The sequence below is a fragment of the Ipomoea nil genome, unplaced genomic scaffold (assembly GCF_001879475.1).
Source record: "Ipomoea nil cultivar Tokyo-kokei standard unplaced genomic scaffold, Asagao_1.1 scaffold2516, whole genome shotgun sequence".
Lineage (NCBI taxonomy): Eukaryota > Viridiplantae > Streptophyta > Magnoliopsida > Solanales > Convolvulaceae > Ipomoea > Ipomoea nil.
Genome location: NW_017618944.1, coordinates 661116 through 675690, shown reverse-complemented (window position 1 = coordinate 675690; position 14575 = coordinate 661116). Strand labels below are relative to the sequence as shown.

The following is a 14575-nucleotide window of genomic DNA, read 5'->3' as shown; positions in this document are numbered from 1 at the left end:
TGATACTGAACTCGTATGTGTTTCGTCTTGGAATGAAATGTTGGATTCTTTGTCAGGTACAAAGCGCTCTGACTGTCACAAAATAGAGTCATTTTCTCTAATTTGTGCCCGAGCTCTTCCAATAACATTTGCAACCATATTGCCTCTTTACTAGCTTGAGTAGCCGCAATATATTCTGCTTCCGTCGTTGAAGTTGCCACAACCGACTGCAACTTCGAGACCCAGCTTACTACTCCGCCAGCAAGAGTAAACACATAACCCGTGGTGGATTTACTACAATCAAGATTACCTGCATAATCTGAATCAACATAGCCTTTAATGACGAAGTCTGATCCTCCATAACACAATGCAATATCTGAGGTACCCTTGATATATCTAAGGATCCTCTTCACAGCACTCCAATGCTCTCTACCAGGATTCGCCATGTATCGACTGACCGCTCCCACAGCCTGTGCAATGTCTGGTCTAGTGCAGATCATAGCAAACATCAGACTACCCACTACTGATGCATACGGTACTCGAGACATCTCCATCCTCTTTGCTTCGTTGCTAGGACTCATACTTGAGGATAACTTGAAATTAATAGAAAGAGGGGTAGAAATTGGCTTACAATCTTGCATGTTGAAGCGCCGCAAGATTTTCTTCAGATAATTCTTCTGAGAGAGCCAAATCTTCCTATTATTTCTGTCTCGGTGAATTTGCATCCCTAGAATCTTGTTTGCTGGTCCCAAGTCCTTCATTTCAAATTCCCTAGCCAGTTGAGCCTTCATCTCCGTGATACGATCATTATTGGGGCCTACTACCAACATGTCGTCAACATACAACAGCAAGATGATAAACTGATTATCATCAAATCTCTTGCAATACGCGCAAGGATCGGAATTAAACCTGTTGTATCCAAGGCTCAGAATGAATGAATCAAATCTCTTATACCAACATCTCGGCGCCTGTTTGAGACCGTATAGAGATTTGGTCAACCTGCAAACCAAGTTCCCTTTTCCTTTTTCTTCAAAACCTTCTGGTTGGAGCATAAAAATTTCTTCTTCAAGTTCTCCATGTAGAAACGCAGTTTTCACATCCAACTGCTCAAGATACAAGTCATACACAGCACACATCGCTAGGACTGCTCGAATCGTTGTAAGTCGTACAACTGGAGAAAATATCTCGTTGAAATCAACTCCTTCCTTTTGCGCAAATCCTTTCACAACTAATCGAGCACGATACCGTTCCACTTGGTTGTTGCTATCTCGTTTGATCTTATAGACCCATTTATTTCCGATAGCCTTCCTTCCCTGTGGTAACAGGACAAGTTCCCATGTTTTATTCTTATGGAGAGCTTCGATTTCTTCTTGCATTGCTATCATCCACAGAGATGCATCCGGACCTTTAATAGCCTCTTGGTAAGTTAAAGGCTCACCATCTTCTGTTAATAGACAGTATGCAATATTTCCCTCCATAGAATAATCTGAGTGCCAAGCTGGTTGCTTCCTCTCCCAAGTTGATCGTCGAACTTCAGAAGTTGAAAACTCAGCATGCTCTTGTTCATCATGCTCTATTGTTGCCTCAGGGGATACTGGAATTTCTTCTTCCTTCCTTCCCTCAACTTGTACTGTAGCTGTCACTGGTTTCTCATTCCCAGTGCTTTCACTTTCTTGTACCTTCCCTTCTACAAATAGAACATCCCTGCTGATGATAACCTTGTGGGCAGTGGGATCCCACAGGCGATACCCCTTCACTCCATTAGCATACCCCAAGAAAACACATCTTCTTGATTTTGGATCAAGTTTTGATGTTTCATGGGCGTTGTATATCACATATGCCGGACTCCCAAATGTATGTAAGTGAGAATAACTAGATGGCTTACCCGTCCACATCTCCATTGGCGTTTTCAGATCAATTGCGGTTGATGGTGACCGATTGACAGACCCGGCCCTGGACAAGTGCAGGCTGGGCACTTGCCCAGGGCCCATCTCAAAGAGGGGGCCCATGTTTATATATATATCATGGGACCCCTCTTATATATATACAAAAAAAAAAAAAAATTAATCTATTTGTTCTCCAAAGGTGGACTCTGCAGAACGTGAACGGGCGTTACAATAGACCTCTGCCTGTCTCATCCATATCCAATGTCGCTCAGCCATAGACCAATCGGTAGCACCGCACATCCAACGGCTAACGGCTAAAAATGGAGTCATGGAGACATTAAATCAGGGATTTAGGGACTTAGGGTTAATATAAGGTACCAGACTTCTATATAAAGTAAACTATGTTAATATGCTATCATAGTTCACAAATTCAAAACTATTGATTTGACTAATTTTCTAATTTCTATTCTCAATTCTTGTTTAGTTGTTAATTTTTTTCTGGATTTTGCTCATCAGTTTATATTTTCGAATTTGTGGGCGATTAGGGAAGACTGGGATTGAGAATCTGGGATTCAGCCTTCAAATAATCAAATCTTCAAACAAGGTACTCTGTTGACTATTGTTAATCTTTATTGCAAAACCAGATAATTTTTTTATTTATTTTTTTTATAGAATTTTGTTGAGTTGTTGAACTGTTGTTTGTTGATTGTTAAAGTTTGACTCATTGAAGTTTATCATTATTTCTTATTGTGATTGAATTTTAATTGCACTACAGTAATTGTGTTTAAATTTTAATTGTGTTTGAATTGTTGAATTCTAATTGTATTTGAGTTCTATTTGCATTACATTTATTCAAGACTACTTTAATTGCAGTAGCAGTGTTTTTTTAGCATTAATTTATAATATTCCTCCCAAACATTAATTTATAATATTTACTTTATAAAATGTTGCCTAAAAAACATTTATTGGAAGTGAGAATGAGATCAAGAGTAGATAATTTTGGTTAATCTCATGAAAATTTGAGTAAGATATGGGTAATTTGAGTGAACATGATAATGCAATAAATAGTACGTAGTCCTTTGAGTGAGCATGTTTATCAAAATAAGTATAATGTTGAAAATATGTTTGGTTGATAAACAATTTGTCTAATCTTGATAATAAATCAAGAGATAGTTTTGTTGAAAAGGGACCTATAAAATTAAATATTTTGTTTCCTTTAATAATACATCATTTTTTCTATGCGGGAAAAACTAGTGATCGAAAATGGTTGGTTTACTCAAAACATATGGATAAAGTGTATTGTTTTGTTTTAAGTTATTTGAATTTTATTGACTATACCTTTAATTGTAGCATCTGTAGAGAGGAGTTTTTCAAAATTAAAATTAATGAAAACTTATCTAAGATCATCAATGTCACAAGAAAGAAATTGACAATATTGTGTGTTGAGAATGATATGTTAGATAATATTAATCTTGAAGAAGTTATTGATGATTTTGTGTCTAAAAAAATTCTTTCATGATTAATTTTATACATAGTTAGGGCCTCCTTTTTTTTGCTTGCCCTGGGCCTCTAAAAGGATAGAACCGGCCCTGCCGATTGATCACATAACAGGCGGTCTTGACTGCTTCAGCCCAAAATAAATTTTCCAAATTTGCAGTCCTCAACATTGCCCTTGTTCTTTCTAGCAAGGTTCTGTTCATCCGCTCTGCCACTCCATTTTGTTGTGGAGTATACGCCACTGTGAACTGTCTTTTGATACCTTCTTGCAAACAGAATTTACCAAATTCATCACTAGTATATTCTCCTCCATTGTCCGACCTCAAACACTTGATCCGTTTCTCGGATTCAAGTTCCACACGCGCTTTGAAGAATTTGAAAACTTCAAATACATCCGCCTTCTGTTTGATTGGATACACCCAATATCTCCTCGAGTAGTCGTCGATGAAGGATACAAAATATTTTGCACCTCCCAGGGATATAACTGGTGCTTGCCATGTTAGGATCGAAACTGGTTCACAACACCAAATTTATAATAGCAACTTGGACTGTAAAATATTGAGAATAAATTCTAGTGTAAGATTTAAAATAAATCATACACAGAGCAAAGAAAATTGAAGAAGAATTTTTTTCTGTATTGGCAAAAGGATAAAACAATAGGAATTACAAATATAACTTTTTATTTTTCTCTACAGAATTTTGTTATACTCTCTGTATATTTCGTATGAGATGAGAAAGGATGGGATGGGATAATCTGATGAAGGATGTTGCCTATTTATAACATCAGAAAGGATGGGATAAGATCGCAATGCATAGTTTACTTACACTTGAAAGAATGTAGTTCAAATCACCAAAATTATGTATTGTGGTATTCTTAACATAAAATATGGAGATGGAGTAGTTTCAGTCCATCATCAGTCTCTATTGGATACAGGTAAAGGGAACAAGTAATTTATGAAACATTTTTAGGTTTCATTTAAGGAACAGAAGTACAATACATAATGTGGCTTGACTGTTTATTATCTCTGAATCAAGCACTTTTGACCGACAGTAGAGATTTGCTTAATTTCTTGCCTTAATCCAGTTAACGAAACTACTGAAATTCCTATACGAAGAACCTCCTCTTTTAACACTAGACAACACCTCTGCTTGAAGATCTACGGATCTAGCTTTGAAGTTTTCATCCCCAAACAATTGTTCCACCTTGTTCTTTATTTCCCGTCGTCCGATGATTCCATTATTGTTTCTATCGAACCCCAAACCAATCTTCCAAACATCACAGATGTAACTTTTGTTGAATAACTGATCAGCAAAGTATGGCCAGCACAAGAAAGGCAAGCCATTGCTGACACCTTCAATGGTAGAATTCCAGCCGCAATGGCTGAGGAAACAGCCGAGAGAGGGATGCGCCAACACTTTCTGCTGAGGTGCCCATTCAACTAGCCGCCCACGATTGCGGGTTCTGTTTATGAACCCTTCAGGGTAAGCAATTTCCGATTCCTCAATAAACCCTTGCCTAACCACCCATAAAAATGGTCTGTTTGTGAGTTCAAGCCCAAGGGCAAGTTCTTGAAACTCTGCTATGTCGAAAATGGTGTGGCTTCCGAATGCAACGTAGATGACTGAGTTGAGTGGCTGCTGGTCAAGCCATTTCAGGCAATCGGTGTCCTCCCGCCAGAAGTTGCCAGATGTTTTCCCAAGACCGTTGCTTGCTAGTAATGGTCCAATAGGTATGAGCTTCGGGTAGGATGCAAATACCTCATATTCCATCACCTGAGATGAGTTGCAGATTATCCACTCTGCTGCTTTCACTGATTCATTGTTTTTGAACGCCATATCGAAAACAAGCCTCTGTAACCCTGGATCGCTGAAACAGTTCCAGAGTAAATCTGTGGAGTTCATAGTCGGCATTCGAGGCAACAATTTGATGCTCTGCTTTCTCAGTATTTCCCCTGGTCACAACAAATAAAATGTATATTTAATTTGTGTTAGAACGAAATGATTAGTTCACTAAGAAAAGAAAGTTAATATTTGTGTGTTACCATTGTTGCCAACAATCCCATCATCAACTAGCTTTGGAACATTAAGCATCATGGCTAGTGAAGCAGCTGAAGCAGTCCAGAAAGCAACTCGCTGGAGTCCCAATTTCTTGGCCAAGTCAAGTGCCCAACCCAAATTTTCATCGGCAATAACACACGAAACTCTATTCTCATCCGACTCGTTTATCTTACGAATGAGAGCCTCCAGCTTCCCTGGAACAACCTCAAAGAATGCTTCTGTTAGCTTCTTCGGGTCATTCCTATCCTCCTCCTCTTGTAACCCGTCGGGGACTGTTACCTGGTTTATAACATTTTCTGCCTCCGACATGGACTCCATGATTCGGTTGTGGTTGAACTCAGTGTTGACGAAGGTGACTTTGCAGCCATGCTTCACTAAGCACAGGCAAAGCTCCATTGTGGGGATAACATGGCCTTGTGCTGGATATGGTATGGCTAGGATATGTGGCTTTCTCATCATTAATTGCTGTAATTTGCTTCTTCAATTGTTGCTACAATTTCTGATGGAACACCATTTTATAGGCCTCTGGCAATCGCGAATTCAACCAAATTCAGCAAATTTGTGGACACCTTTCACTCAGAAATGTATTGTCATATCGTTTGGATTGTGTGGATTTGCATGTCAATTTTTGTACTATATTGGGCCATGTTTTGGCCTTTTGGTAGGTGGCGACAATTTAATCTCCGGCGGTTTCTTTGAAGTAATAAAGTTACACGTTATATCGTTGCATTACGTTTTACACGTGATGGCTGATGAGTATTTACGTGATGACTGCTACAAATTACAATTCCTAACAACCAGACTTTGTTTATATTCGCAATATTTTCTCCAATTTAAAACTGAATTTTATTGTTATATTATATTATACTAGTATTTCACTCATGCAATGTATAGATACTAACATATATTCAATAATTATATTATTTATAAAATTTATATTGTGCAAAATAAATTAAAAAAAATTATCAAAATATTATATTAGATTTGATATTTTTACAATTTCTTACCAGGGAAAATGTATAAATAGGCCATTGAACTATTTGGGATAACAATTAAGCCACCGAACTCGAATAAGTTCCAAATTCATCCATGAATCTGAAAAAAAAAAAAAAAAACAATTAGCATTTTTAGCAGGTTGCCAACAGGTTTGCCCTGATTGGGATGCCATGTGTTGTTAACCTGCTAAAAATGCACATGGCATCACAATTAGCGCAAATATGTTGTTAACCTACTAAAAATGTTAATTGCTTTTTTTTTTTTTTCTAAGTTCATGGATGAATTTGGAGTTTATTCGAGTTCGATGCGCTTAACTGCTATCCCCAAATAATTCAATGACTTATTTGTACATTTTCCTTTCTTATTATAATAATAAAGTATATATGGTATCTCATATCAAAATTTTCTTAATAATGAATTGGTTTACGTATTAAAAAAATAATTATGAAATGCATTTCAAATCACTACAATAATAATAATAATAATAATAATAATAATAATAATAATAATAATAATAATAATAATAATAATAATAATAATAATAATAATGGTCAAATAGACCCTCCAACTATATGCCAAAATGTAATTAGTCACTCAAACTAAAAAAAAAAAAAAAAAAAAAAGCCCTTCAATTCAACTCTTAAACTTGTTAAAAGTGTGCAATTACCATTTTTAACAAGTTACCAAAAAGTAACCAGTTAATTTTGCTTGCTTGGCATCTACATGGCATTTCATTTAATTTTTTTTTTTTAAAAAAAAAACTTAAAAAAATAATTGTCGGCCGCATTTAAGCCGCAGGCCGGTTTCGTTCGTTCGACTTCTCTTCTCCGTTCATGGAGAAGCCAACAAGCTTCTCCATGTACGGAGAAGAAAAGCCAGCGAGATTCTCCGTCCTAATCTGGACCAAGAAGCTTGCTGGCTTCTCCGTTTGAGAAGCCAATGAGTTTCTCCGTCCAGATTTGAACAGAGAAGCCCATTAGCTTCTCAACGGATTCTAGTCCATGACGGCCGCAAATTATGCTGTAGAACTATGTTCACCTTGCAAGGTGGACATGGTTCCAAAACTGTTCATAATTATGAATATGAATTAATTTCACTTTTGGTCCCACGACTTTTGATGTTCTATCACTTTTAGTGCACAACTTTAAAAATTTTTAATTTTGGTGCCTAACTTTGTTATTTTTATCAGTTTTGGTCCTTTTGGCCAAATTGACAGCGAAATGTTGCTGTATTTTATATTGTTAGGGGTAAAATCGTCATCTCAAGGAAACATCTTCAATATCTAAACAAAATCACTGTAAAATTATATCTATAGGTGTTTGATGATGAGAATAATGGGAAAGACGGGCAGAAATCAGACAGATCTATGAGATTTATAGTTTTAACCATTGGCAAACTCTTTTTTTTCCTCTTAATATTTTTTTTTTCCTCTTAATATGATTTTTCTTTTGTTTAAATATTGAAGATCTTTCCATGGGATGACGATTTTGCCCCTAAAATATAAAATTCGGAAATATTTTACCGTCAATTTGGCTGGAAGGATCAAAACTGATAAAAATAACAAAGTTAGGCACCAAAATTAAAAAAATTTAAAATTGTGCACCAAAAATGATAAGAATTCAAAAGTCGTGGGACCAAAAGTGAAATTAATTCTTATGAATATATAGTTCAAAGATTATAAATATATAGCTTTATAATTATGAAAATAGAGTTATGAACATATAGTTCTGTAATTATAAATATAGAGATTCAATAATTGTGAATATGAAGTTCAAAAATTATGAATATATAGCTTTATAATTATGATTTATGAACATATAGTTCAGTAATTATGAACATAGAGTTCTGTAATTGTGAATATAGAGTTCAATAATTATGAATATGAAGTTCAAAAATTATTAATATATAACTTTATAATTATGAACATGAGAAAATTTCAATTTTGGTCATATGACTACAAGGGCTTTGTTAATTTCAACACCTGACTTTTAAAAGTGTCAATTTAGTACCTTGACTATGCAATTTTTATCAATTTTGATCACTCCGTTCAAATTGCTGGCCAAATTTCGACGAAAAATTTTAACAGTTAAAATAATGAGGGTATTTTAGTCATTTTACATCTCTTTATTCCTTCTTCTCCGGCGAATTCATCTTTTCTAACGAATCCGAGGATGAGGTGCGCTGCGATGCTTTCAACATTATCCAAAAAGATAAGTATTTATTCAACATTATCCAAAAGAGAAGTATTTATTCAGCATTAATTTTAGCATAATGTTGATATCGAGAAGGTTTAGAATAAATAGGCACCAACATCAGTTTTAGCATTTCACTTTCTTCTTCGAGCAAGCCTTTTTTTGCCGGAAAAGCTTTCAACCGGAATTTTGGCAGGAGGTGCGCTGGACGAGCACAAAGAGAAGTGCAGTTCGGAGATTTCTAGGTCCGCCAATATCTCAAGCTTCCCTTACACAAACGGCCAGATGTTTTCAACTAGAATTTTGGCCATCTGAACCCCAATAAATCGCCGGCGACGGCTTGAACGAATGAGTTTAAGTATGCTTTAGAAGGTGTGCTTCTGCGACGGATTCGCCTGAAAAAATGATTCGGCGGAGAAGAAGGAAGAGATGTGAAATGACTAAAATACCCTCTATATTTTAACTGTTAAAATTTTTCGGCGAGATTTGGCCGGCAATTTGACCGGAGTGACCAAAATTGATAAAAATTGCATAGTCAATGTACTAAATTGACACTTTTGAAAGTCATGTGCTGAAATTAACAAAGCCCCTATAGTCATATGACCAAAATTAAAATTTTCTCTTATGAACATATAGTTCAGTAATTATGAAGATAGAACTGTGCCCACCTTTCAAGGTGGACATGGTTCCACAACATAACGGTTGCATGGTGGCAGGCTGGCATGTCATTGTTAAAAATAGTAATATAATTGACGTGGCATTTACCTGAAATCCTAGGTGACTTGAAGGTAACATGTTATTATAGGTCAAATATGTTAATTGCACTATTTTAACAAATTCAAGGATTTAAATATTTTTTTTTTAAGTTCAAGGGGCTAATTGCACTCTAATATATAGTTGGAGAGTCTATTGACCCTTATCCCTAATAAATAATAATAGTAACTTATCAAAGACTGACAAAGAAGTTCTACTCAAAACGGTAGCTCAAGCCCTCCCCACCTATAACATGAGTGTCTTTATTCTTCAGATGTCTTCTTGCCAAGAATAAGAAACTTTGATGAACAAGTTCTAATGGAGGAATGGAGGCACAGCAGAACGGGTGTTCGTTGAAACTAATGTCTACCAAAAAAAAGTTGGCGGTTAGGGATTCAAAGATCTACATAATTTCAATAAAGCTCTTCTTGCAAAAACAAGGATAGCGCATACTCACTGCACCTGATAACTTTGTCCAAAAACTCTATAAAGCTGGGTTGTCTTCTGGTTCTTTCAAGGCTTGGAACATTTTATGGAACCTAGAAATCCCTCCAAGATTAAAAAAACTTTCTCTCCCCGGCAAAATTTCGAACCAAAGGATTAATAGGGTCAAATACCTATGAGGTCCTTATACTATAGTGTTTTGTTCAATTTTATTCTTTTACTTTAATTTTGTTCAATTTAGTCCATATATTTCTAAAGTGAAACAATTAAGGACAATAGTTTATATTTATGTATTTATTTTGGACATATTAATGTAATATATTGGTGGTAAAAATAATTAATTTTAAATATTATAAAATAATATATGAGTTACGTTGACATGTAAGTATGATGACGTGACAGATATAATGTCAGCAATTAGCGCCACATCAGCTATTGTCTTTAATTGTTTTACTTTTAAAAGTATATGAACTAAATTGAACAAAATTAAAATAAAATGACTAAATTGAACAAAACACTGTAGTACAGGGACCTCATAAATACTTTGACCGATTAATGGAGATTGACCCAACATGTTTATCAAAGGATTTTGGGACTCTTCCCCACCAGATTGTATCCTCTCACTACTTCTATTATATTAGTTAATTAAAGCTTTGATTTTTTTTTTCAAAAAAATAATAATTTATCATAAAGTTAAAAAAAAAAAATTACAATTCAAATAGGAAAGAAAACAAAATTTCAGCCATCATCTTCACCATAGGAAAAAAAACTCATCAACATAATTTTGAAGTGGTAAAAAATTAAAATCAATAAATAAAAAAAATACCTCAAATCTTATTATGTGAGCAAAATTACCCACAAAAAAAAAAATTAAAAAATAGAACATGCTAGTTCATACATATATAAACGATATGAGAAATTATCTAAATATCAACATGCTAGTTCAATAGATTATTAAGCACTACATATGAAATAATTTAATAAAGTAAATTACATGTAAACTTTGATAAAGTAATTTAAATAAAACTTTTCCTATTTTTATGGCAGTCGTTATACCCTACACCACCGCGCACATAGCACTGTGCGCCGCGCGCCTCCCAAAACGACGTAGTTTTGAGGTAGTTTTGGGAGGCGCGGTAGGAAGTTGTTGGGATTATGTGTATTTGTTCACAGAATTATGTGTATTTGTTCATACAGTTATGTACATTTTTATACAATTATGTACATCCTTTTTATACAATTATGTACATCCGAATCAGAAATTTGTGTGTATTATGTTAAGAGTTGATGTATATTATGTTAAAAGTTTATGTTTATTATGTATTATGTTAGATTATGTGTATTATCTTTTAAAAAGAGTATGTATATTTTGTTATATAATTATGTACATTCATGTATACAATTATATGTATTCTAGTATAACATTATGTACATTTTTGAACAGCGGGTTTTTTTTAAAGAAAAAATTACTGTCATTCATTGGGGCGGGAAATTTCAAAAAAAAAAAAAAAATTAAAACGACGTCGTTTTGCATCTGGACGCACAGTGCAACACGCGCCGTGGTGTAGGATATAAATTGCCTTTTTATGGAGTCATTAATGTGAACTCAATTCCACTAGAATTATGAGAGAGTACAAGTGGTGTATAGGTCAAAGATTACCGAAGATGAAATTCACTCATAAAAATTCAACTCAATCATACGCTTCTCTTCCTGAATTGGTGATTGTAATTTTGTAAGTCTCCAAGTAAATCTTGATTCACTTCCAATACAACTTTATTGTCTAAAGGGTGAAATTGCTCATAAGATTGAATGAATTGAGTACATATCACACTAATTTCAAGTTTAAATCATTCAAGAGAGATAGGATTTGTGCAAAGAGAGAGAAAATCACAATGAGATCAGATATGTTGATCTGATCAAGTCATTATAAGATGAGTTGATATTTATGTCCACTCTATATGTTGAGACTCCAATTTGCTAAAGGTGATGTTATCAAGAGCAATTAGTTTTAACTCCCTTTAACATATTCTTGATAAACCACTTCTAGACATCAGAATTGCAGTTAATGCTTCTCAAAAGTGATAATTGTAAAAGATCTTATTGATGTAGCAAAAATAGTGATAGTGAGTGTACGGGGTATAATGTCGTCCTCAGCGGGTTGGGGCATATGGCACGCAATATGCAATCACAAGAAACTAGGCACTAGCATATGGAAATCAACAATAAGCTAAGCAAACAACAAGTTTAAGGAAATGGTATGACTAACACATATACACAAAAATAAACACAAAATAAAGAAATAGGACTCAAGTTGAGGGCATTATCTTCTAGATGCTTCAACAACCTATGCGATTAGGGAGAACAAATAACCAAAGAATCAAGCGGGAAAACAAGTACTAACCACTCTCATAATCAATAAACAAGGATTAGATCAAAGAATTGCCCCACTCTCATGGTGTATCAATTCCAAGTCCATCAAACACACAAAACATCTAAACCCCCCAATTTCCCCTATTTTCATAGGAGCAAATCGAGTTTATGCAAGGGGAGGCTAAAATCCTTGACCAGTTTCTCTTTATAGCTAAGAATTCTCCAAAAACATGCTAATGAATGTGTACATTAAACATTAACAAGATATAAACACAACGCCCTCATAAACACATGAACCCTAGGTTAGAATTCTTCCCATTTTTGCAATAATCACAAATTAAGCATCAAGATAGATAATACAACCCTAACTCAAGTCCAAACATTAACTACTCATGATTCAATAATAACATAAATTAAAGAACACAAAAGCACAAGTAATAAATATAAATATTGCAAAAGAAAAAGAGATAAAAGGTAGGAGAACTTATGTATTGAAAATGGAAAAACAATCTTGAAGTGTTGGAATCCAAGTTTCAAATCCGAGATTACAAGCTTCTAAAATGTAATATATAGAACTTAAATCTAAGTCTAATCTAACTTAAAAATATGAAAGGAAATGTGAAAGAACAGCTAGGGTTCTAAGATGGGCCGGGACCAAGTAAAAATAGGTAAAATCGTGCTTCAATACTAATATAGCATAGTGTCATGGTCATGCCAAAATCAGCCCAAAAACTTATGCTTACTGCCTCGATGGCACGGTCGTGCACTTGTTCGTACCTTTTGACCTTCAAAACTTCAAAACTTGGCTTAATGGTCCTCATGAAAGTTGTAGCCCTTCGAGTATTCTTTCCAATGGCACAAGAATCACTTCATTTGAACATTCTTAGGCCGAGATATGATCCAAATACTATGATGTTGACGTGTAATGCGAGAATTGCAATGCCTTGATCTTTTGCTTCTCTTTTGTTTTGGTTTGTCCAAATGACCAAGACCATTAAAAACACCACTTTTAGGCTCCCTTGAAAGTGTTGCATCCATCTCCTTAGCTTCATATTTGGCTCTTATTGACTCTAAATGCATCCAAAATACCCCAAAAGCACACAATTGCCTTCAACTAACTCAATAATTTATACACCTAAAGATATAAATTAAACAAAGAAATTAAGGCACTTCTTTGTATAAAACTAAAATGTTTTTTATCACTCAAAATAGACCTATAAAAACATAGACATAAATGCACTTATCACATATGGTAGCTTACTAGACTATAGAGACTATAGAACTACAAACTATAACAAACCGAATTTGTCAAAAAAATATGTGAATACATTTAGCATAATAATGCTTACAAATCACCTTTTTTTTTTATTTTTCTATATTTCTTTCTCTCTTAATTCTTTTATGGAGTTTGCATCCACATTTAATATGTTATTCAATACATTATTGAATTAGGAACATATCAACCTAATATGTTATGATTAATTAGGTATGTCCTATTCATAACATTAACACTTTGCGGACCATATTTTTGCTTGCTTTTGTTCTTTACTCTTTCAACAGCGAAAGAAAAAGGTGTTTAATGTGAAAAATAAATTAAAGTCAAAATGTGAAAAGTAGTTAAGATTGGAGGTAAGATATTAAAGAATTGTGTCAGGAAGTAGATTTGCATTAAATAAGTTTGATGCATTAAGGGGGCGTATTCAATCATGACTTTTTGTAGAGTTTTAAAGACTTTTAAAATGATAGATTTTAATAAACTTTGATTGACTTTATTTGAGTCTTTCAAAACTTTTTAAAACTTTATAAGACTCTATAAAAGTCTATATAAAAAATATTCATAGACTTTTATCAATTTTTTATTTTAAAAAGTCTACAAAAGTCATTGAAATTCTAAATTGAATACATCCTTACAAACTTTCAACGATTTTGATTCTTATCATTTATAATTTTCTTACAAAAATTTATAATATATTATAAAATTCTTCTTATTATATAGTTCTTCACCCACATCAACATTATCAACATTATTAATTTTATCAATAGTATGTTGAGACTTATATGCTAATTACTTATATATATATTATTAATAAACATAAAAAAAAATTTCATTAGAAATTCATAACAATATTGAACAATAAAATTTATAATAAAAGAATTTATCAAATACAATATTTAAAAATATAATTACAAGTTGCATAAAATAAAAAATAAAAATCTAATATATATATATATATATATATATATATATATATATATATATATATATATATATATATATACACACACACACACACACACACACACACTTGATATATTGCTAGGCATCACACAAAGAACTATTATTTGCAATAGCAATTTGAGACTGCGAAACAACAACAATGTGCTACTGTTTGCAATCC

General features: G+C 33.7%; 1 protein-coding gene across 1 annotated transcript; it reads right to left on the bottom strand.

Annotated features, from left to right (window-relative positions):
- Positions 1–4298: 4298 nt before the first annotated feature.
- LOC109153680 (UDP-glycosyltransferase 83A1-like) lies at positions 4299–5917 on the bottom strand. Its single transcript, XM_019301553.1, has 2 exons — positions 5405–5917; positions 4299–5314 (listed from the first exon to the last, which is right to left on the bottom strand). The coding sequence occupies exons 1-2, from the start codon at positions 5877–5879 to the stop codon at positions 4425–4427; spliced, it is 1365 nt and encodes a 454-aa protein (XP_019157098.1). The 5' UTR covers positions 5880–5917; the 3' UTR covers positions 4299–4424.
- Between the last annotated feature and the right edge of the window lie 8658 nt (positions 5918–14575).